We start from the raw sequence: 24034 nt of genomic DNA, 5'->3' as shown, positions 1-24034 counted from the left end.
TACTCAATAAAGCTCTCTACCCAACAGAAGCTTCCTACCGCCTCCCAGATTAAATATAAAGTGTTGTATCTGGCATTGAAAGCACTGGTATCTTCCAACCTTACCAGTCTTCCTATGCTTCACCCCACCATGCACATGATGGTCCAGGTAAGAAGGTCTGCTTGCTGTTCCTTCTATGTGACACTCCCATGTTCAGACTCCACACATCTGAACTGGCTGAAATGCTCCAACTCTTCGCTCCTGACTCCGAGCTTCAAGACCCAGGAGGAGGCCTTTCCTGCTACCCCCTTACTACTAGTCTGTTACCGATGAGATGACTTTCAATTTTATACTATCTACATTTATAGCTATTGCATGCAATCTCCCCTATCAATGAATGCAAGATCCTTTTAAAAGCAGTGAGTGTGTTTTTGTCTTTCTTTGTATTCCCAGAATTAAGCACAGTATCTGGAACATATCAAACACTTAATGCCTGCTGACTAATTTTGAGAATCAAGTGATAATGTGAAAATGTTTCATGCATGGAAAAGTTATCATATTTTAAATCTGTATTAGCATCATTGGTCTAGTTCTTACCTTTTCTGACAAAGTTCAGATTACAAAAATGACTTTATATTTAGTGTTCTCTGAATGATATTGAGTTGGGGAAAAAATGATTGCTTTTTGTGCCTGAATACAAATCTAGGGGTGTCATCTCATCTTCTCTAGTCTCATTGAAAGCACTTTTGAGATAACTCCAGCAGGACTACAGGGATTAATTGAATCCTGTTCCCACAAAATCCTCATCTTCTCTGCTTGATCTTTATAATTTGGAAACTTTTCATTCCCATAGTTTGGAAATTAAGAATAGTTGGTAGGATATCAAAAATGAGTTTCGGGGCAGCTAGGTGGCGCAGTGGATAAAGCACCAGCCCTGGATTCAGGAGTACCTGAGTTCAAATCCGACCTCAGACACTTAACACTTACTAGCTGTGTGGCCCTGGACAAGTCACTTAACCCCCATTGCCCTGCAACCAAAAAAAAAAAGTTTCTTAGATTTTAATGGATCTGTTATGTCCAGGCAGTTGGGGCAATGGTTCTGACTGTGATAATTTTCCATTTCCAATACAGTTAACTTAAGGCATTCTCAAAGATAGAGCATGGTTTTTATTTGTAATATGGGAATTTATCAAGAATAGAAGCTACTGCTACATAATTTTAGCTATCTGATCATGTCTTTCTAGATACCCAATAAATGCTAAAGTTTTTTCAACCTACAATGATATGTTATATAATTTTATTGCACAGTCTGCATTCTTATTATTTCATTCTCATCTTTTTCAATGGGATGCTGCTAAGATTATTGTTATTATCTCATCATTCTCCTTGTTCTTCCACATACCCAATACCAAATTAATCCCCCTCTCTGGGCCTCAAAGATTATCGGGTCCAACTCCTTCATTGGACAGATGATGAAACCCCTCCAGCTTCCACACCCTGTGAATGTATGAGCTAATAAAGCAGTTGGTGGTAGTAATATCTCTACTAAGACTTTGTGTTTCTCACCAAAGGAGCCCACTCCTTGTTTAGATGTCAACTCCACTAAACAAACCTGGCTTTTGAAGACGAAGTACTAACTGCATCTCCTGGAAGACACGGAGGGAAAGGTACTCAACTAACCAGCACGAGAAGACCTGTGGGAGTCCCCTCCCCACCCTTAGCACCAAACCCAGTGAGTCACACTCACCACGAGCAGATCAACAACTATGTTTTGTTCAGAAAGAGTCGCTGACGTCTCAGGTCAGAATTGATTTTGGTCAGCACTCATGACAACATGCAGAAACATCTCCTCAGGGAATCTTCCCATGGGATTGCTGCCTCAATGATATTCTCACAGGCCTATCTCCAAAGAGTCCTACTGATTATAAAAGAAGACATGTCAAAGGTTTCTTTAGGGAATGGAGGGTCTAAAAGTAGATGAAGAAATGGCAGCAAAGAGTGACAGGGAGGAAGAACAGAAGGAAGAGAGGGAAGGAGGAAAAATGGAAGAGAGAGGTGAGAAAGGAAAAAGAGGAAGGACATGAGCATTTATTAAGCACCTAGCGTGTGCCAGGCCCTGTGCTAAGCGCTTTGCAAACATTACCTCGTTTGATCCTCACAACAACCCTGGGAAGGAGGTGCTATCATGTTCCCCACTGTACAGTTGAGCAAACTAAGGCAGACAGGGATCAAATGACTTGCCCAGGATCACAGAGTTAAAATCATTGCACTGATTTTAATTTACTTCCTAAATGAATGCCTAGAAAAGGAGTCCCAACTGATTTCTTCTGAAGCATCTCCTCATTGTGCGGTGTGCTTCTGTACCCTGATCTAATGATTCCCTCAATCTCTAAACTACAGGCAGGAAAGCACACATCCTCCACTTAAACTTGCCACTCCTCATGAACCTTTCACATTTCTATGAGTGACGACATCATCCAGGCACCCAGCCCCCTGGACTCATCTCCCACAGAACCATCCAATCAGCACAAGCTCTGACGATTCCCCTTCTCCATTCACATGACCATCAGCCTGGTTCGAGTCTCAGTCACCTCACATCAGGCCTGGATTAGTCTCCCTGCTTCCAGTTTCTCTTCTCTGATCCACAGTTTTCCAAATGATGGCTTTTCTAATGCCCAAAACTGATCACAATGCATCCCAACTCAAAACCAAATAGCGTCCAATACACTGGTGACTCAAATCAAAGGTAATATGCACATTATTACAGGCTCCTTCCCTAGCTTCCTTACCTAATAGGCTCCTCATATTTCCTTGAGTACTTTGCCTGGAACGCCCCCTTTCCCCTTTCACAAGCCCCCTCATATTAAACTTTCTCATGTTCTTTTTTTTGGTAGTAGTCAGAGTGGGGGTGTAATAGACAAAGTACTGGGTTTAGAGATTGAGGGGCTGGGTTCAAATCCTAGCTCTGCCACTGACCACTCATCTAGCAATTTGGGCAATCACATAATCTCCCTGTACCTGAGTTTCCTCATCTAAAAACTGAGGAGAGTGGACTAGATGGCCCCATGTTCCCACAGGTCCTCTAACTTCTTAAGAGAAAGGACCAGGCCCTTCTCATCCTTGTTCTCCCAGCGCCTAGCACAGTGCCTTGCTTACAGGCATCATCTGAGAGATGGTTAGCGAATGGAATAAAACATTAAACTAACTGACCTTCAAGCCAAAAGAGGGGAAAGACCGAGTCCTTCCTAGAACTCTTGGCCCAGAGGGGCTCAGAGGCAGGGATTTGCCTGCTGTGAAATATTCCCACACTCAGGCTCTTAAAGAGAGACAAGCAGAAACAAGTCCCACTACACTCCCCAAATATCTGGGCCAGTAACAACAAAAGATATTCAGAGATCTTAGCCCCGGGACAATAACACCTGACAGCCAGCTAGGGTTCTCACGGCTCTGTGTCAGTCCTTATTTGAAGCCTAGCACAAAGCAGCAATACATACCTAGAGGAGACCTTGAGAAAACAACAAGACTGTGTTCACACAGCAGCCTAGAAGTCCTGGCAAAGCACCAGCATTAAGGATAAAACTGTGAACTTATCAATACAAGGGACTCAGCAGGCATTCTTTCCTGGACAAAGCTGCTTCTAAGGAAAAACTCCTCGAGAGCCTCAACATGCCAGAATGCCAAAGGAGGTCACCAGGAGTGATAGCAAATTCCCTGTATCTTCTCTCACCTGAAGCCAGAGGTCGGATCCACTCTTTACTATTGAGATCAAGCCTCCAGAGGTCATTGAAGGCAGCATTGCAGCTGCTCTGGGTACAGCCTCCAAAAACATACATGGATTGATTAGCATCATAGTAACACGCACCTAGAAAGAAAGAAGAGAGAAAAAAGATAAGAAAATGTGACTTCTCCCTTAAGCCCCACAAGGAGCCAGCCTTGAAGTGGGGTTCAAGGACAGGATTGAGATTCTAAAGCTAATTCTAAAATTCTACCCAGAAAAAGAAAACAGATACCCTCCACGTCATCTTTAGCTAGAGTACAAATGGACACACAAATTTTCTAGGGAAGTGGATCAAAAATCACCAAGTACCTCCTGCTCAGGGACTCTCAGGCCACATGAATTCTAATGACTTCCCACTATTGAAAACTCAAGAGCTTCACAAACACATCCAAACTGTTTAACCACCAAGCCAACTTGTACGGCGATTCCTGAAACAGATAGCCACTACCACAGAGGGAACATCAGAACATCAGTACTGACCAGTAATGCTGAGGGCTGCAGTAGTATAATTTTTCAGAGTACCTTACACAAGAGCAATGGCTTCCAAAGATAGCATTTTGTATGCACCTTCTGACTGGCCAGGAAAAAGTACAAAAAGATGAGAGTCCATGAATGTCAGATCAGAAAACACCAAAAACATCATCTAGTCCAATATCCTCATGTTAAAAATGAGGGACATGAGCCAGGAGGGAAGGCAGGGCAATGTGGTAAAAGTTGGATCTGAGGTCAAAAGCTCCTGGGCTGGCACTCAAATCTGTGACTTTCTTTCTTTCTTTTTTTTTTTTGGTAGGGCAATTGGGGTTAAGTGACTTACCCAGGGTCACACAGCTAGTAAGTGTCAAGTGTCTGAGGCCGGATTTGAACTCAGGTCCCCCTGACTCCAGGTCCAGTGTTCTATCCACTGGGCCACTTAGCTGCCCCTTCGAATCTATGACTTCCAATAAACCACTTCCCTTTCTGGGGCCATTTCATCAAATATAAAATGTGGGACTAAGGCCCTTGGTGAAGTGGCAAGAGCACTGAACTTCAACCTGACTTCAGTCCTGGTTCTACCACCTCCATCCTTTGTGATCTTTTGGTGCAAGTTTCTCAATGTCTCTAGGCTGCAGGAGACTCTTCTACAAAATGAGAGAGATGGACTAGATAGCCTCCGAGATCCCTTCCAATCTAACTCGATTTTCCTAGACGAAGATGGAAGCATCATCTTTTTTAAAATCTTTCTTTGAAAAACTATAGGGGCAGCTAGGTGGCACAGTGGATGGAGCACCGGCCCTGGAGTCAGGAGTACCTGAGTTTGGGTCCGGCCTCAGACACTTGACACTTGCTGGCTGTGTGACCCTGGGTAAGTCACTTGGCCCCAATTGCCTCACTAAAAAAAAAAAAGAAAAGAAAAAAAAAGAAAAAATATAGACCCGGATACCTCAAATTATTAAGGAGAAGAATCAGCGTTGCCAGGGTGTCCCAGAATCAGGCCAGTTGAAAGTGTTTGGAGGGGCAGCTAGGTGGCACAGTGGATAGAGCACCGGCCCTGGATTCAGGAGGACCTGAGTTCAAATCTGGCCTCAGACACTTAACACTTACTAGCTGTGTGACCCTGGGCAAGTCACTTAACTCCAACTGCCTCACCCAAAAAAAAAAAAAAAAGTGTTTGGAAACCACAGGGCAGTGGGATGCTAAAGAGCAGGTGGTAGAGAGTTGGTTCAGAAAGCCACAAATGCCCTGGGAAGGTTCTAAGTCAGCCTAGCCTATTTACTAGGCCTTAGCAGACACCAATGGAGCCCAAAGACCAGGGCATTTCCAATAACTAGCTCAGTGACCACTGACTTCCTAAACCTATTTCCTCCTCTATTAAATGTGGTTAATAATACTTGCCTAAGGACAGCATGGCATAATGGATAAAAGACCAACTTTGAAAGTCAAGAATACCTGGCTTTAAGTCCTGGTTCTGAAACACATGGTCTCTGTAACCATAGACCAATTAACTTATTTTTAGTGGCCCAGACATTTTCTACAACTGAAAGAGATAGAGGGTGCTGCTAATCTGCATTATTTGAGGGCTTTTCCACAATAGGAGTTGCCTTTACTAGTAAAAGCACAGTACATCACCTGGAACCGCCTCAAAAAACAAAAAAAGCATTAAAAAAAACCTTGTACCCCACCCTCCAAGGAAGCCATAGATAAGAAGAAAATCCCTATATAATCAAAACATTTATATGGGCACTTCTTTGTGACAGAAAAACACTGGAAACAAAAATAATGATCGATTAGGGAATAGTGCATGAATATAATAGACCCTGACTACCGTATGAAATGCTGAGTATGATGGATACTGAGAAGTATAAGAAGATCACATGAACTGAAGCAGAATGAGGTCAACAGAATGCAGAAAACAACATAAAAGAAGATCACAACAATGTAAATGGAAGGAACAACCACATACACATACCCAAAACATCAAATGGAATGATGCAAGATTATAAAGAATAAGCACGACTTAAAAGCCAAGCTATGAGATTTTCCCAACCCACACCTTCATGGAAGGAGAGGTCCAGAAGTGTTACACATTTTTCAAAGTAGATCAATTATGCTAATTCCCCCCCCCCTTTTTGTCTTTAAAAAAATCACTTTAACAAGATGGCTCTCTGGAAGGGAGGATAGAGAGGGATTGTTAGGGGCAGTTATGATGATGTTAAAATGTCATCAACAGAAACTTTTTTAAAATCTGCTATCTTCCTCACAGAACTGCAAACACTTCATAAACATTAATGTACTACAGAAATGACAACACTTATTTTTATTAGCATTGAAAAGAAAAGTCTTTATAGCAGATGTTAAGTAAGCCCCATCTACAACTATAAACTACATATAACAAAAAAGAAGAAAACAGGAGTATAAGCTTTCCCTGAGCTATTTCTTCTTTTTCTCAAGAAGAGTATAGGGCATAAACCTCTTTCTTCCCTCCCTGTTCTCTCACCCACATCACCAGGGAAATAAAAAATGTGGAATGTAACTAGGTCAGAACAGTCGGGGGTGAATAAAAGGAAAGGGGGAAGGGAAGAAAACAGGAGACTCAATAGGCTAGCCCTATGGTTTCAATGACCAGAAAGAAACCTTCTTTGGACAGAACCTGTTTAGCAAGTCACTCCTTCTAAGACTTATTGGGAACTCTAGCACCATTTATTCAACTTTAGCAAAAGAAAAGGCATTCTATTGATTTTTACTTACCAAATGCCACTGCCATAATTCTTTACCTACATGAATGACCCCCTTCCTAACACAACCCATCCACTGGATCCCTTCAGTAATTCTTGAACTAGTAAGGCAAGCCAGTACACTCGGATGAATTAGAGGCAATAAAACAGTGTGTTTAGTCACACACACAACCTCACTCAGCAGGGGAAGTAGTTAAAACCTTTATCATTTGAGAAGTCTCCCATTTTGTCTGGCCTGTAGCTTGCCATGTAGATCAATTATAATGTAAGAGCAATTAGGGATCAGTGCTCTTCAATGAACCATGAAGAAGGAACCTTGGATTTGTAGGTATGAAACATTATCTGGTCATCCCCAGATCCAGTTCTCAGACTTGATCTGTCTTCTGAACATTGGACCCATATTTCCAACGGCCCTAGGGCATTTCAATCTGGATGTCTCAGACACCCCAAACTCAACAGGTCATCATTCCCTCAGCCCCAAACCTGCTTCCTCCTTCTGATTTGGCTATTTCTCTCTGTAGCACTGTCATTCACTCAATTTCCTACCCTAGAAAGTTGGGGGTCATTATCCTCCCTTTTCATATCTGGTTTGTTGTTAGTGTTAGGTTGTTTCAGACGTGTCTGACTCTACATGACCCCATTTGGGGGGTTTCTTAGCAAAGTTACTGGGGGGATTTGCCATTTCCTTCTCCAGCTCATTTTACAGATGAGGAAATTGAGGCAAGCAGGCTGAAGTAACTTGCCCAGGGTCACACAGCTAGTATCTGAAACCAAATTTGAACTCATGAAATCTAAGCCACTGCACCCCCCAGCTGCCCCTCATATCTAGTTACCAGGTACTACTGAAGAATGAATGAACATTTATTAAGCACTTACTATGTGCCAAGCATAGTGCTAAGCTACTGAATACAAAAACAAATGTGAAAACACTTCCTCAAGAAGTTTATATTCTAATTTAAATTCTAATGAGGAAGACAAACACATATAAGGGAGCAATGGTCAGGGATGGGTGTTTTGGGTTAGAAAACCAAGGATTAATAGACTCATGAAGGAGCAATGGCAATATAGCATAGTAATGATTTCATGATGGCTTCAGAAGTAGAAAGGAGGAGTGGGAGGAGAGAAAAGTAAAGAACGGCTGGAGCAGCCTGAAACAATGGACTACACACTCACCAACCAGGGCCTTGAGAGACACAGGGATGAAAAGGTTAAATCCTCTAGGACACAGATTTTGGTCCATGCAGCAAGACAAGGTGAAAGAAAAAGGTAGGGAGCTCCCTAACATCTTTGGGATTGCATTCTTCCATCTACATACCAGGTCTTTGTCACTACTCTTTCTTCTCCAAGGAGCAGTCATCTGTCCTCTCCCAACCACCCCACCCCCATCCAGCTGCTGACAGAAAAATCTTGATTATGCATAGATCTCTTTATGTCATTCTTGTGCTTCCCTCCTAAGAAAAGTTCATTCTCCTGTGCCCATTGTTCCAGGCCTCCTACCATCTGGTGGTGCTACCCTGTGTTTCCAGCCTTATCCGAAGACTCTCTTTTTTTTTTCCCCCACATTATCTCCTTGTTTTATTTAGAAGTCTAGGCATATCTGTTCCATGAACAACAAAAGATAAATCAAACACTCAAGATGCTAAGAACTGGTCTTCAAACATTATATCCAACGATGCCACCCTTGCCTATGATCTTGCCAACGTAAAAGCACATGCACACCTCAGTGGCCACCAAACTATTTAGCAGAGCTTCCTTAACTGTGAGATTTCTGAAGCTACCAGTTCGAGCTGATGTGATTATTTTTCTCAGGCTCTCAATGGCTCTGGGGATTCTCAGTAGGACTTGGAGGAACCAGCTCAACCTTGGCATAGTGCCAAAATGTGACCAATCGAGGCTTCGAATAAGTTGCAGCAGCGTTTAGCAGGACCGGGGCCTTCTCAGTGGCATTGCGGATCAGCTGGGCCATGGCAGGGGCGAACGGAGAAGCACACGGCTGGTCTGGACCGACCCTCACTCAGTCCCGCCGCAGGCTCTCGGCTGAATGTCACCCTCTGGAAGGCCGAAGACTCTCTTTTATACATCCCAGGCACCAACCAAACCATCCCCTGAACATATTATGTGTTCTCCTCAGGGCCACTGTCCCCTCTATCTAGAGCAAGAGTTCTTAACCTTTTCTACGTCAAAGAGGCCTCTTTGGCCGTCTGCGGAAGCCCATACATGAACCCTTTCCCAGAATCATGTTTTTAAATTGTTTTTGTTTTTTGTGGGGCAATGAAGGTTAAGTGACTTGCCCAAGGTCACACAGCTAGTAAGAGTCAAGTATCTGAGGTGGGCTGGTGCTTTGTCCACTGCACCACCTAGCTGCCCCCAAGAATTATGTTTTTAAATGCAGAAAATAAAATAGGATTACTTCTTTATATAACATAGTTATTCTATATTCAAATGTAGTTTCTATTTATTATGTAAAATATATATATATAATGGATAATGTGGGGCCTGGAGTCAGCCTTAGACTACTTTATGCAACTTTGGACAAGTCACTTAACCTCTGTTAGTCTCAGTTTCCTTATCTGTAAAATGAGGATAATAATAGCACCTATCTTCCAGGGCCATTTTTGTGGATCAAATGAGATATTTGTAAAAGTGTTTAGCATAGTGGCTGGCACACAGTAGGTGCTATATAAATGTTAGTTATCATCATGTATATTGTAACTTCCCCACCTAACTAGACTGTAAACTCCACAAGGGTGGCGCCAGGCCCTGGTTACTTTTCTATCTCTTTAACCACCTGGTCCAATGCAATCTAAATACAAGAGGTCTTTAAATAAATGTTTATTGAATGGAACCCACCAAGAATGACTTTAGGGGGGCAGCTAGGTGGCACAGTGGATAAAGCACCAGCCCTGGATTCAGGAAGACCTAAGTTCAAATCCAGCCTCAGACACTTGACACTTGCTAGCTGTGTGACCTTGGGCAAGTCACTTAACCCTCATTGCCCGCAAAAACAAAAAAGAAAGAAAGAAATTAAAATAAATAAATTTTTAAATGACTGTAAACAATAAAATCCTAGCAGTTCCTCTCATAGTGATGTAATTGTTAATTATTAGTAGCAATAAAATTAGAAAGCATTGGATAGATACATTTCAATCTCTACTAACAGGGCTAGGATCCTAGTGGCTTGAATCTTTATCGCCATAACTAAGCCTGACAATAAGATAAGATCATTTTAACTCAGACCAATTAGTACCTTGAACAAAAGGCACTCATTTTCCCATGGTAATTCTAATGAAATTTGAATATAGCTCTCCCAAATGGCTCAGCAGTCTTTTCATAGCCTGGAAAACTTTCATGGGTATCTCCAATATCACAACATTTAACACAAACTCATCATTTCTCAAATTAAAAAACTGTTCATTTTTTGTCTCCTTTCCCACCTCAAAGATCAACTCTTTGGCTTAATCCTTCAAACAGCAAGAAAGTACGGAGTCTTTCTTTTTCCAAGAGGCGGCAAACATTCTTCTCTTTTTGGACCAGAAACCCAGCCAGCCAGCCAGGCCCCATGACGTCCTTCCAGCGTGTATTTTTAATCTTATATGAAAATAAAGCAGCCAGCATTTTCCTGACTCTCTGAGCAAACAAAGGTTTCTGGAAGAGGAAGGCACAGCCCAATGAATATGAGGACTAATGGGATTGAAATAGCAAACTTCACATACTGTATTTTCAATGACCAGCAGCCACCCATCAACAAAGTTAAAAGAGGAAGAAAGCCGTTTGTAACAGCTATGTTTACAACTCAAATAGAACAGAATGAGAATCTGAGAGCCATCAATAACAAGCTTAACTATTTATAGGAAATAAGTAAACATTAATAGTGTTATACTTCATTTAAAAAAAAAACACAACACAACACAACAAAACCCTAAAATACTACTTAGGAAGTAAAAGGCCTGCCAAAATTTAAATGGGTCTTCCTAACAATCTCAGTGCTAAAATCATCATACTGACTGATCAAAAAACGAAGTGTGAGGGGCAGCTAGGTAGTGTAGTAGATAAAAGCACAGGCCCTGGATTCAGGAAGACCTGAGTTCAAATCCAGCCTCAGACACAACACTTACTAGCTGTGTGACCCTGGGCAAGTCACTTAACCCCAATTGCCTCACCAAAAAAAAAAGAAACTGGGTCCACACAATAAAGATTATTTTATTTAAAAAAATGAAGTGTGAAAATTCAAAGCTGCTCACCTAAATAGAACATTTCTCCTTTCAAATTTCTATCCCAAGATCTGACCTCTGGCACATGTGATAAAGAATTTCTACATGATAGCACAATATGGGCATGTCATTTAGCATGATGTAAGGAAAGAATGACGGATCTGCAGTCTGAGGACCTGGATTCAAGTACTGCCTGAGGTACTCGGGGCAAGTCATTTGGCTTCTTGAAATCTCTTCCCTCATCTGACCCTCGGAGTCCTGTCTAATACAAAATAAGTGTAACCCACAAAGGCATGTACACTGTACCAAGGAACAGTTTCCAAGGATAAACCAGAAAGGCAAAGAGAAAGTCTGATCCACTCGATGTACCCTTTTCAGCAAGTGCACATCTTGTTTCCAACAGATTCTTTTCAGAATGAACCCTGGTTTCCTCAAGTATCATGATAACTGCAAAGGGCAATCGCCAACAATTCCCTCTCAAGAATGTATCCAGGGGCAGCTGGGTGGCCCAGCGGATAGAGCACTGGCCCTGGAGTCAGGAGGACCTGAGTTCAAAGCCAGCCTCAGACACTTAACACTTACTAGCTGTGTGACCTTGGGCAAGTCACTTAACCCCAATTGCCTCACCAAAAAACAAACAAGAATGTATCCAAAGATCCATGTGATTATTCATACTGCAAAGTCTGTTCTATAGTGATTCCATACATGTCTAATGCCTTTATAATGAACTAAATTTAACTCTCCTCTAATCTCTATCTTCTGCTCAGGTATTCTATATGAATACAGAATAAATTCACTGAATGAATAAAAATTATACACACTGACTTTTGCCACTCAGGATGCTAAATCCCTTGTTTTCCCCAGGTCTGCACACAAATGTCTTCAGGCATTTGTCCCCCATTCCAAGAATATGAAGTCCTCATGAGCCTTGCACTCAGGCATACACATCAGGATAATTTATTACAAATTTGGAATGACAATGGAAAGAGGCAAGGTTAATGATCCAGTGTGGCCCTGTTGGTTACTGCAAGAGCCCATTGCTTAGTGAATGAATGAACAAATATGTAAAACCTGAACCCTCCAATTTCTTTCAAAGCAAGAGAAGTTGTAGAATTAACAGGTCTCTGAACCAATTTGGGCATCGCTCCTTTATTCAAGGACATCATGATTAGTTATGCCCTGTGCTGCTCACAAAGAAGCACTAAAAAGGCCTCTTTCCAAAATAACAGAAGGGTCCCTCTAAGTCAAAGGACCACAAAGCTTCTTTTCTGAACAATGATCTGAAATTGTTGGGTGGGTGTAGTTACTAATCACCCATTCTTCCACACATTACAATGACCACTCATGCAACAAGGAGCAGGGGAAACAAACCCAGTAAAAGATCATTTATGGCATCTCCACCCCACCAGCATCAGAAAAGGGAAGAGCAGGGCCATGGGCCATAGTACGAAACAAAGGCCACATGAGATGAAGCCAATAAGCTAGAAAACTTATCTATGACAAACCTTTAGAGCAGACACTATCACTATTATTAGGTTAGCCGTTTCCCCTAAACACTGGTAGTTTTCTTACCCTGAATTTACCAAAGCCTTCTTATAAATGTTTTCAACACCACTTTGGGGGGGGGGAATGTGTCACGCAAAGAGCACAACACTAGGAGCCAGAAGAACAGGACTTGGGTCCCCAGCTCTGCCCCTTCCTAGCTGTGACACTCTGGGCAAGTCACTTAAGGCACTGGACTCAGTTTCCCCTTCTGTTCGATTAGGAAGTTGGAGTAGCTGACTTCTCAGGGTACTTTCGGCCATGGTATTCCACAATTCTCTCAGTTTCACAAACTTCCTCTCAACTTGTCCTAAAACTATCTCTTTGAGGCTTTCAGGGCAGACTTTCAGGTCTCAGATTCTGGAACTTTGTACACAAGGCCATGTTCACCACCACCAAATCCTTCAGAGTCTGACCCGCTTTGCTTGGCTCAGATTCGCCCACTTGTCTCCTCCCAAAGTTATGCTTTTTTTCTAGCCTCTCCTCCTAAGAAAACTCCCTGGGACCCTTGATCACGGCAGCTGCCTTCCTTTAAGGCAGGGCTCTGTGAGTTTGGCTTTTAAAAAACATTCTGTTTATTTCTATTATCAACATGGTTGGTGTCCTTTGTCATCCTGCATATTTTGTTTTATACATTTAAGAACACGATTCTGTGGGAGAGTCCCTGGGCTTCGCCAGACTGCCCCAGGGGGTGGGGGGTATTACCCCCAAAGTCTGGCGCTGCTCTAGCTCCACATCAGTCTGTAGGGACCTGACCGGGGCAGAGTGCCAGAAGCCTAGAAGACACAGGGCCTTTGTATAATTAGAGTAACAGCTGGCACTTATAGAGTCCTTTAAGGCTGGTAAAGTGCTTCATAAATGTGTGTTTGTCTTAACCTCACAACACTGGGAAGCAGGTGCTATCATTATAGCCAATTTGCAGATAAGGAAACTGAGGCTGAGAGAGGTTAAGTGACTTGCCCAGGATCACACAGCTCAGCAGCATCTGAGGCAGGCCTGAAACTCTTGTCTTCTTGACTCTAGGTCCAACACTATCCATGGCATCGCCCGGCTGGTAGCAATGTTGTTACTGAGGCCCTGGAAGATAACCAAGAGTTGACCAGCTGGTCTGACTGAAGCAACACAGCAGGCTGCTGTCTTTAGAGCCAAGACTTAAAGAATGTCTAGTCCAACCCAATCATTTCTCCAGAACTGAGGCCCAGAGAGTGGGGACTGATGTGACAAAGGTCACATAGCCTCTCTCGAGGATATAGCTCCTACATTTCTCTCTTAGTTTATAAGTTTACAAGATGAACAGTGCTGAAAGCATAGTTATTTCCCCCTAAATACATGGGACATTTATAACTGATTGCTCAAGAAGCTATGAATTGATCCAATTGTTCCAGAACACAATCTGGAATCGTACAAAAAAAAATACGAGGAAGTTAATAATAAGGAAAACCCCATTGTACAAAGGTTCATATCACATTATTTATGATAATAAAGTGTAGAATGGCTGAACAAATTGTGGTATACAAATAGAATGGAATATTGTTATATTGCTATATACATTATATTGTTATATTATTATATTGCTATAAGGAATGATATGCATGTAGAATTCAGAAAGAAACATTTTTATGACATGATGCTGAGCAGACAAAGCAGGGCCAAAAGAACATGCTATAAAATTATTGCTACGAGGTCAATAAGGTCAACATGAAGAAGCAACGAAACTCTGGCTGACACAGGGACCAGCATGAGTACTAAGTACCAAAGTTAAAGAGCACATCCTTCTTCTCTGTAGTTATCAATAACCAAACTTTTCTCAGGGAATGTACTTTGTAAATGTTGGGGGGGTTTTGGTTGGGTTTTTTTTTAGGGGGGGGGGGACACATGTTGCTTGGAAGAATCTGTTGCATACCAAAAAATGTACCACCAGACTGCTATTTTATAAAATGCATGTGACCTTAGCTAAGTCATTTCCCCTCTCTGGGCCTTAGTTTCTTAACCTATAAAATAGGGGAACTGGCCCAGGATTTCTAAGGGTTCTCCCCATTCTGAAATGGCTTCATTTTCTAACTCTCATTTACAGTCAAGCTCATGGGCTCAGTTCTGGCCACGTTCTAGACGTCTTCTTGCCATTTCTCCCTACTGGCCTGGCATCTTATTTCAATGGCGCCATTAACAAGCCAGAGTATTTCATTGTACGTTCCATCTTCCAAATCACATATAAAAAGTTTACATGGTACTGTTTCCAGCATGAATCCCTAGATGATAACAGAGTTAATCTTTCTCCAACTAAAGAAGTACCTGTCTCCATGATTACTTCCCAGCTGATTGATTACACTCTGAGTTTTACTGCCTGTTTTATCTGTGGGAAAAGCCTCTCCCTTGACTCGAGAGAGTGTTTTGGCTTTTTTTCTAAAGAAGCCTTTGATATGGAACCTTATCGAAAGCACTCTGAAGAGTCCAAACTCCACTGCTTCTCCCTTTAGTTACACAATTATTGACTATCTCCTAGAACTTGAGATGGTTAACACTTACCAAAAAAATCTATGCCCTTTGCCTCAATAGGTTATGCTTAAGCTTATCACTGATTCTATTGTTTTTAATTATAGGTTCTAGAAGCTTGTCCAATATGAAAGTGAGATCCACTGATCTGAAATTCCTAGGATTCCCCTGAAGCTCTTCTCCTAGAAGAAAGGAGGCACACTTACTCAGTCCCTCTGACCGACTGGTTTACATATCCTGCTTGCAAGTCTCCTAATTTTCCCTTTTAGATCTTTAACTTCCACTAAAGTCCTATTCTAGGGGGCAGCTGGGTGGCACAGTGGATAAAGTACCAGCCCTGGATTCAGAAGGACCTAAGTTCAAATTCAGCCTCAGACACTTGACACTTACTAGCTGTGTGACCCTGGGCAAGTCAATTAACCCTCATTGCCCCACCAAAAAAAAAAAAAAAAAGTCCTATTCTAAGGTGTCCCAGTGGTATGGAGGAGACTCTGGGCTCTCAAAGATTATGCCAATGAAATGCAAGTCTTGGCAGGTCCTACCAAGCTGGAGAGATATAAGCATGAGCACCACAAGAGACTTCTTGAAGTATAAGTTCCTTCAAAACTCTTAAATGGGGAGCAGCTAGGTGGCACAGTGGATAAAGCACCAGCCCTGGATTCAGGAGGACCTGAGTTCAAATCTAGCCTCAGACACTTGACACTTGCTAGCTGTGTGACCTTGGGCAAGTCACTTAACCCTCACTGCCCCGCAAAAAACCAACAACACACACACAAACAAAAAAAAAAAACCTCTTACATAGCAGCCAATCTGATCTGGTGATTTATTTAGATCTAATTAATGTATCATGTCTAAAACAGGCTGCATGCTCACCACTGTTAGAGGTATAGATTTACCTAAAAGGACAACCCTTCAGCAGCATTAGCAGCAGTAACAGCAATATTTGCATAGTTCTTTACAAACTCTTTCTATTATCCCACCTGATCCTCACAACAGTTCTGGGAGGTAGATGCTATTATTATCCCATTTTACAGATGAAGAAAGTGAGGCAGACAGAGGTGAAGTGAATGGCCCAGGGTCACACAGGTAGGGAGTGTCTGAGGCCGGACTTGAACTCATGCTTTCCTGACTACACGTCCAACAGTCTACCCACTAAGCCACTGAGCTCACTAAAGACTGAGGGAAAGACTGATTTTGTCTCTGACTTTTTCATCATCTTGCATAAGCCATGTCTGGTTCTCTAACTGGATTCCCATCTTTGCTTTCCCTAAGAATATCTTATTTGCTGGTTTGGGGAACCCTTGAAAAGCATTCCTCATATCCACTTTCTGCCCACCTCATTTCAGGGTCAGCCCTGACTAGTCACCAGAGAGGCTAAAAAGGCAAATGATACCAGAAGGGAATCAGGACACCTGGGGTCAAATGAAAACCCAGACTCTTGCTGGATGAGAACATTTGGAGAAATTCACCCCGGCCAGTCTCACCTTCCTCATCTGTAAATTAGGATCAATAAGATTTGCACTACCTGCCTCCCAGCGTCATTGGAAGGAAAGCTCTGAAGAAACATGAAGTCTGTTATTTCCTATTCTCACTCTGTTAGCACTTCTCCCAACAGTGTCTTTTACTGCAACTAAAAATCCCCCAAATATTCATTTCTATCTTATCCTAACTTTTGTCTTCTTATTGTTTAGGAAAAAACTGAAAAGTCTCCTGTGAATTATGGAAAATACCAAGGCTTCATAACTAATACCTACATTTCCTTTTCAAAATATTGGTGCAACAACCTAATGGATCTCTTCTTTTCCCCTCTCCCATAATAAAACTGAACTTCCATTGTGAGAGAGTACCCACATACACTTCCTCCATTAGTAAATAAAGCTCTGGCTTTGAAGTCAGGACATCACATATGATATGTGTGACCTTGGACAAGGTAGGACTCAAGAACTCGTAGGGTCTAGCCCTAAATCTAAGATCCTACTCTCAACTAAGTCTGTTCTGTCTCCTTTCTTTTATTTTTTTTTGTTGTTGTTGTTGTGAGGCAATAGGGGTTAAGTGACTTGTCCAGGGTCACACAGCTAGTAATTGTTAAGTGTCTGAGGCTGGATTTGAACTCGGGTCCTCCTGAATCCAGGGCCGGTGCTCTATCCACTGCGCCACCTAGCTGCCCCCATTCTGTCTCCTTTCTAACCAATACCCAGCACAGTCTGAAGCAATGACAAAGTAGGGCACTGCTAGAGGAATACATCCAAATTACTAGGGTCCTGGCAGCCAAGCCGCATGAGAGCAGCCGAAGAAGAGAAGACTAAAAAGGAGCATGCCAGTTGTCTTGAGGCATCTGAAGGACTGTCATGAGAAAGAGAACATCTGCTTCTCTCCAAGGGCAGAACTCAGAACCACGGAGAAGCTGCTGAGAGGCAAACTTCAGCCTGACATAAGGGAAATGCTGCAGTTGTCCAAAAGCAGAAAGAACTGTTCTCTAGGTGGTACGTACCACATTACTGGATATTTTCCAGCAAAAACTGAATGTTCACCACCAGTCCGGAATGTTACAAAGGTTATTCCTGCTCAGACTAAATGACTGCTGAAGTCCTTCCCAGTTGTGAGATTATTTAAGGACCACAGACTGTTTATTTAGCTGTTCTTTCTACCCAGCCCTTCTGCTCCACTCAACATTTGACAGGCCTTCTCCCCCAAGCGCTACCAAACTTCTGTCCAATACCTTGGAAGGTTTCAGAATGGGGGGGGGGGGGGGGCACCAGGGGAAGGCTACTCAAGGAAAAGGGAGTGCGAGAAGTTTCACAATGGGACCTCACAAAGCTACGCAATGTTTCTTCGTGGGTCATCTTCAAAATTAGACCTATATTGTCAAGCTCACATATATTTCCATCCTTGCCAAACATTTCTGCATTCTACATTCACTTAATAAATCATGACTGAAGGGTATGAATCACTTAGGATTCCAGAAGACTCATATCCTAAAATGCACTAAATTCATTTACATAGTTAAGACAAAATACTGTTCCCAGAAGAGTCAGTAACTAACCGGGCCAAAACAAGAATGGGACAGAGAAGGAACACAGAACACTTGACCCCATTTCTTTTAGCAGCTTCACCTAATTTTTTCATTAATTAAATATTTATTCAAAATAGTAACACAGCTCCATCTCCCCTGAAAAAAACCCCACATCAATTGCAGATATAATTATCTGAGTGGGTACCTAAAGGTTCATTAGCCTTCACTAGAATAACTGCATTCAAAGTCTGTTAAAAACACACATCCAGGGGCAGCTAGGTGGCACAGTGGATAGAGCACTGGCCCTGGAGTCAGGAGGACCTGAGTTCAAATCCGGCCTCAGACACAACACAACACTTACTAGCTGTGTGACCGTGGGCAAGTCACTTAACCCCAAGCGCCTCACTAAAAAAATAAAAATAAAAACACACATCCACACAAAGCAACCTCTTTCCCCCAAAGCATACTGCAGCACTGAAGCTCTAAAAATGAATATCGTTATCACTCTTATAAAAATACCAGAGTCTATACGCATACTCAGCAGATGCTTAGGAAATGGTCAAGATTTCAATCATGTTGTTTCCACTATAGCTCTCTGCCAGCAGGGTTCACAAATACTAACTTATACAACTTGAGGCTTCCTAACACTTCTCTATTCCTGTCTAGTCTGTAGTACAAGCACTATCGAAGTTTTATAAGCAGACAACAGAGTTTTGAGAATCTCCTAACTAATCAGCTCTGGTCCATAAAGTACCATTCTAGTATCCTTCCTTATTTATGGCCTCTCTAGTTCAGATTTGCTTTACACAATTTTTTTAAAAATCACCCACACAAGGGGACAGCTAGGTGGCACAATGGATAAAGCTCCGGCCCTGGATTCAGAAGGACCTGAGTTCAAATCCGACCTCAGACACTTGACACTTACTAGCTGTGTTACCTGGGCAAGTCACTTAACCTTCATTGCCCCGCAAAAAAAAAAAAAAAAAAATCACCCACTCTTCTCTTTGAAGCCAAAAGTTTAACATTGATTCTATTATATTCAGCACTTGTTTCTATGTATAATTACCATAATGACAATATTAAATGTTTTTCATATAAAAAAGCTCCAAAATATCCTCAAGTATGCTCTTTATCTTTTCTCAATCTTTATAACAGGAGATACTTAAAATGCTAAACAACAGAACCTTAAGCTCTTCAGAAGACAAGTACTAGGGGAATCCCAGGAGCAAATAGAGCACATCACTGGAGCAAGGAAACTCAGGCATGTGTCCCTTTTTCACTCTCAACAAAAATGACAAATTCTCCTTTGATGTGCTCCTCACTATAAACAAAACCTATAAGCAGAGGTGGTCTCTGGACCAATGCTACGATAAATTCTAGGAAAGGAAGCACTAGCCTCTCCTTTTTTGGTTAAGGACTTACTATGTGAGAACCGCTGAGTGATTGGGGTTCCGGGGTAGGGGTAAGTTCGACTCTCCCATTGAATGTTTCCTTCCTGTACAGCCTTAATAAAGCCATGATAACACTGGTGGGCCACACCTGTAGAAAAATGAAGGGAAACACTTCAGTGAATGGATAACATGACTTAGAAATCAAAGATCATAATGAATAATAGAATTGTAGAGTGACCAAGACCAATGACCATTTAGCTGAACTTCCTCTTTTCTACAGATAAGAAACTGGACCCAGAAAACTTGAGTGATTTCCCAAGTTCATAGTTAGTGAGAGATGGGACTAAGTCCAAAATGTGCAGACCCTCTTTATCATTAAAGCTGAGCAGTGATAGCGTTGTAAGGGAACACACACATACTACCTTTTTTTTTAGGCAGGTCACATTTTCCATCTCTATTGAGGACGAATCTAGAGAAAATATGTTGAAACTAGATTTGTTGGAGATGAGAATGTAAACCCTAGACTTGAAGACAGCAGATTTCAAAGTGTTCAGTGGAAAGTAGGAGCCTTAGTCTGAGAATCTAAAAGAGAAGATGGTTCAAGAGGGATAGGATTTCAAAAACAAAAGCTTGATATCCATGGCATCGGTTAGGGACTAGGACCTCTCAGGTCCTTTGCAACTTGGAAATACTCTAATTCTCTCCATGTGCACAAGAAGGGGACCAAGTCAGAAACTGTGACACCCTCCTGAACTCAAAAGGACAAGAGGGCAGCTGACCTCAGTCTTTAGTAGTCAGATCATATGACTGTTAAGATGATGTGAGTCTCAGAACAATCTTCCCACTTCAAAGAAGGAGAAAAATAACTGCCGTCAATACTGGATTTCAAAGCGTCACATTGTTCTGAGAGGTTAAAGGTTTGACAAACATGACAACTGAAGGCTCTGTGGCCCTAGAGAGCCCCTCTCCCCCGTCCCTGGATGGGACATGATCTAAGGATGGCTTAGGACTTTCTGATACTCCTCTTTTTGAAAAAAGTAATAACAAACATTTTTATTTCAAGTTTTGAGTTCCAAATTCTATCCCTCCTTCCTCCTCTCCATCCCCTCCCCTCTCTCTGAGGTGGTAAGCAATCAGATACAGGACACACAAGGTGCAACTGCATAAAAGCACTCCTTTAAGAGCAGTCTCCCACAACAAGGCTAGCTGCCATGTTCACATCGGAAAGGAAGGCTTTGACACATGACACTGACCTGGTTCAATGCTCATTCATCTGATGTACACTTAGTATCCTGACTTGATAGGCCAAGATGGAACAAAGGGGCCCAAACAATGATACAAAGAAAGCTAGCTGGAGGAGTGGGAGGGAGGCAGGGAGTGGGGAGAAGAGGAACAACAATCACTCATAACAATCATGCCCCAGAGAATTGGACGTGCATGAAATTCTCTTTCCCAGTGATCAGACTGTTAAGAATAGTCTATGTTTAATGTGACAGTGTCAGATTTATCCCTAACTTTCCCTGCTGAAGAACTCAATTGACCAGATCCAGTCTCTTCCCCTCTCTGGGTCTGTTTCCTCATCTTTAAGGCAGTTGGATTCAGGGCCTCTAAGGCCTCTTCCAGCCCTCTATCTATTTGGGTCTCAAGTACCACCCAGACAAACTCAGAATGAACTGTTCACAGGCCTAGCTTCCAGATGGAAAGGAAGTGTTGGACTCTGCTTATCTCTTAATAGAAATAGCGACAATGACCCTGAGGAGGCCAGATAAATGAAAGTGAGGGAGAGGGAGCCTCTGAAGCTGAAATTCTGAAATGAAAGAGATTTTCAAAGAAGTGAGGAGCACATTTTCGGTGGCACAGGCCATACCTTTAATAAGTCGGTACCACTGTTTGCAGACAAGAGCTGAGGTTTTGTGCTCCTGATATGGTGAGAGGAAAGACAGGATGTACTCCAGAACCTCTTCAGGCAGTTCAGACATAGACCTGTTATGTCTGGTCTCCTCAATCTCCAGTTCAGGGTGGGGCTCCTCATCTTGCTCCATTGTCCCCTCCACCCCTGCTTCTTCTTGGTCCACGGCCATGAAGCTGTCATCCTCACTGTCCGAGGAACTGGCCATGGCATTCCCCTTGACGGCTGCAGAAGGAGAGGGAGAAGAGTTAGTTGAACACACAGCAGGACTCTGTCACAGCTCTGATGTGGGGCCTAGTCACACCTTTGAAGCCAGTCTTATTTAAAACAGTTTCCCCCACACCCCCACCCCACCAACTTATTTGCCATATGCAATCGGAATCTGAAATTCTAGGAATCAAAGAATCACTGACGATTCCTAAGTGGACTTATCTCTACTAAAAATCAATCATTCCAGGTCAAATGAGACTTTAGTGCCTGACACAATTCTCCAGCAACACTTCTAAGGAAAGGACTTAAAATGGAGGCCTCAAAGGAATCATCCTCCACCTTTCCTTGGCTGGAGCCAATGATCCAGGATCTTAAATGAAGAAAGATCAATAAGCATCCCATACACAACACCTAGAGCCTATGTGGGGAGAGGGTATGGAGATGACATCCAGCATTCTGCCTTTTGCCCAGACTCCCTCACATTATACAAGTACACCAAATGTAGCAGCCTGTGTTACTGCCTCTAATATAAACAAAACATGTGGACCACAAAATATCCCAATCACAAAATCATAAGATGTAGAGATAGAACTTAGCAACCATCTAGTACATTCTACTCATCTTACACATGAGGAAAATAAATAAAGCCCAGAAAAATTCATAGAGGTAGCATGTCAATTATAGAGGTAGAATTCAAACCCAATCCCAATTACAGAGAAGATTTGACTCCAAAGCTAATACTCTTCCCATTACACCACACTATGTCTAAGCAATATTTATTTACTGAAACCAGATGAAGACTTCTAAAGACAACAGTATGTCAAGTAATCTTTCTTTTTAGTCTTAAAAAAATTCCTTTTTTATTATTCTTTTTTTAATAATAAATATTTTTATTTAAAGTTTTGAGTTCCAAATTCTATCCCTCCTTCCCTGAGGCAGTAAGAATTCAGATATAGGTGCAATTATGTAAAACATTACATATTAGTCATTTTGTACAAAAAAAACTTGACTAGTTAAGTCATTCACAGTTCTTCATCAAACAGTATTGCTCTCACTGTGCACACTGTTCTCCTGGTTCTGCTCACTTCACTATACATCAGTTCATACAAGTCTTTCCAAGCCTTTTTGAAATCATCCTGCTTGTCATTTCTTATAGCACAATACTATTCCATCACAATCATATATCACAGCTTGTTTAGCAATTCCCCAATTAATGGGCATTTCTTTGATTTCCAATTCTTAGCCACCACAGAAAGAGCTGCTATAGATATTTTTGTACAAATAGGTCTTTTTCTCTTTTGGGTGACATCTTTGGGGTATAAGCCTAGCAGTGGTATTACTGGATCAAAGGGTATGCACAGTTCTATAGACGTTTGAGCATAGTTTCAAATTGCTCTCCAGAATGGTTGGATCAGCTCATAACTCCACCAACAGTGGATTAGTGTAACAGGTTTCTAACATCACCTCTAACTTCCAATATTTTCCTTTTTTGTTATATTTACCACTCTGATAGGTGTGAGGTGATGCCTCAGAGTTGTTTTAATTTGCATTTCTCTGATCAATAGTGATCTAGAGCATTTTTTCATATTGTCAAGTAATTTTTCTACCTTGCTAACATACTCTTGTAATGCACAAAGTGCATGAAACTACAAAAAGGGTCAGGAACGTGACCTAGATGGTTCCTTTAAGAATGGTGTCTGCTGGGGGCAGCTAGGTGGAGCAGTAGATAAAAGCACAAGCCCTGGATTCAGGAGTACCTGAATTCAAATCCAGACTCAGACACTTGACAGTTACTAGCTGTGTGACCCTGGGCAAGTCACTTAACCCTCATTGCCCCACCCACCCCACCCCCACAAAAAAAGGTGTCTGTTTATCTAATTCTCCCAATTTCCTAACTCTCAAACTACCACACTGAACAAGAAACCCGTTTTATTTTTCCTTACATTTGAAGATCTTTCTAACAATATGCATCTTTAGTAGTTGAAGTAAAGGCAGCATCTACTTGTCTCACTGTGGGCCTTGTTACACTATTGCAGATCAAGACATGAAAGGATCATGATGTATGCAAAGTACATACATACAAGAATGAAATTCCCATTCATTGTGTAAAACCTGCTCCTAATCAAAAGAAAACCCTTTAAAATACCCTTCCAATAAAAGAGATTAGAGATTTTTCATGATCAATTTCTGGTTTTTATTTTTGTTTTTTTTTTAGTGAGGCAATTGGGGTTAAGTGACTTGCCCGGGGTCACACAGCTAGTAAGTGTTCAGTGTCTGAGGCCAGATTTGAACTCAG

The 24034-nt window shown here is 41.9% G+C and overlaps 1 protein-coding gene and 1 pseudogene across 3 annotated transcripts in view; both read right to left on the bottom strand.

The window, feature by feature from the left end:
* FBXO42 (F-box protein 42) overlaps positions 1-24034 on the bottom strand; it is a 106655-nt gene that overhangs the window by 41890 nt on the left and 40731 nt on the right. For all 3 annotated transcript variants that reach the window (XM_043995119.1, XM_043995118.1, XM_043995120.1), the window contains 3 exons: positions 21487-21753; positions 19651-19767; positions 3707-3841 (listed from right to left, as the gene is read on the bottom strand). In XM_043995119.1, coding sequence (XP_043851054.1) covers positions 3707-3841; positions 19651-19767; positions 21487-21736 — 502 coding nt within the window. In that variant the 5' untranslated portion in view covers positions 21737-21753. The remainder of the gene's footprint in view (positions 1-3706; positions 3842-19650; positions 19768-21486; positions 21754-24034) is intronic.
* Positions 8623-8935, bottom strand: LOC122748987 (annotated as a pseudogene).

Source organism: Dromiciops gliroides, chromosome 3, assembly GCF_019393635.1.
Source record: "Dromiciops gliroides isolate mDroGli1 chromosome 3, mDroGli1.pri, whole genome shotgun sequence".
Taxonomy (NCBI): domain Eukaryota; kingdom Metazoa; phylum Chordata; class Mammalia; order Microbiotheria; family Microbiotheriidae; genus Dromiciops; species Dromiciops gliroides.
The sequence above is the reverse complement of the archived record's forward strand: the minus strand, read 5'-3'. Positions and strand labels throughout refer to the sequence as shown.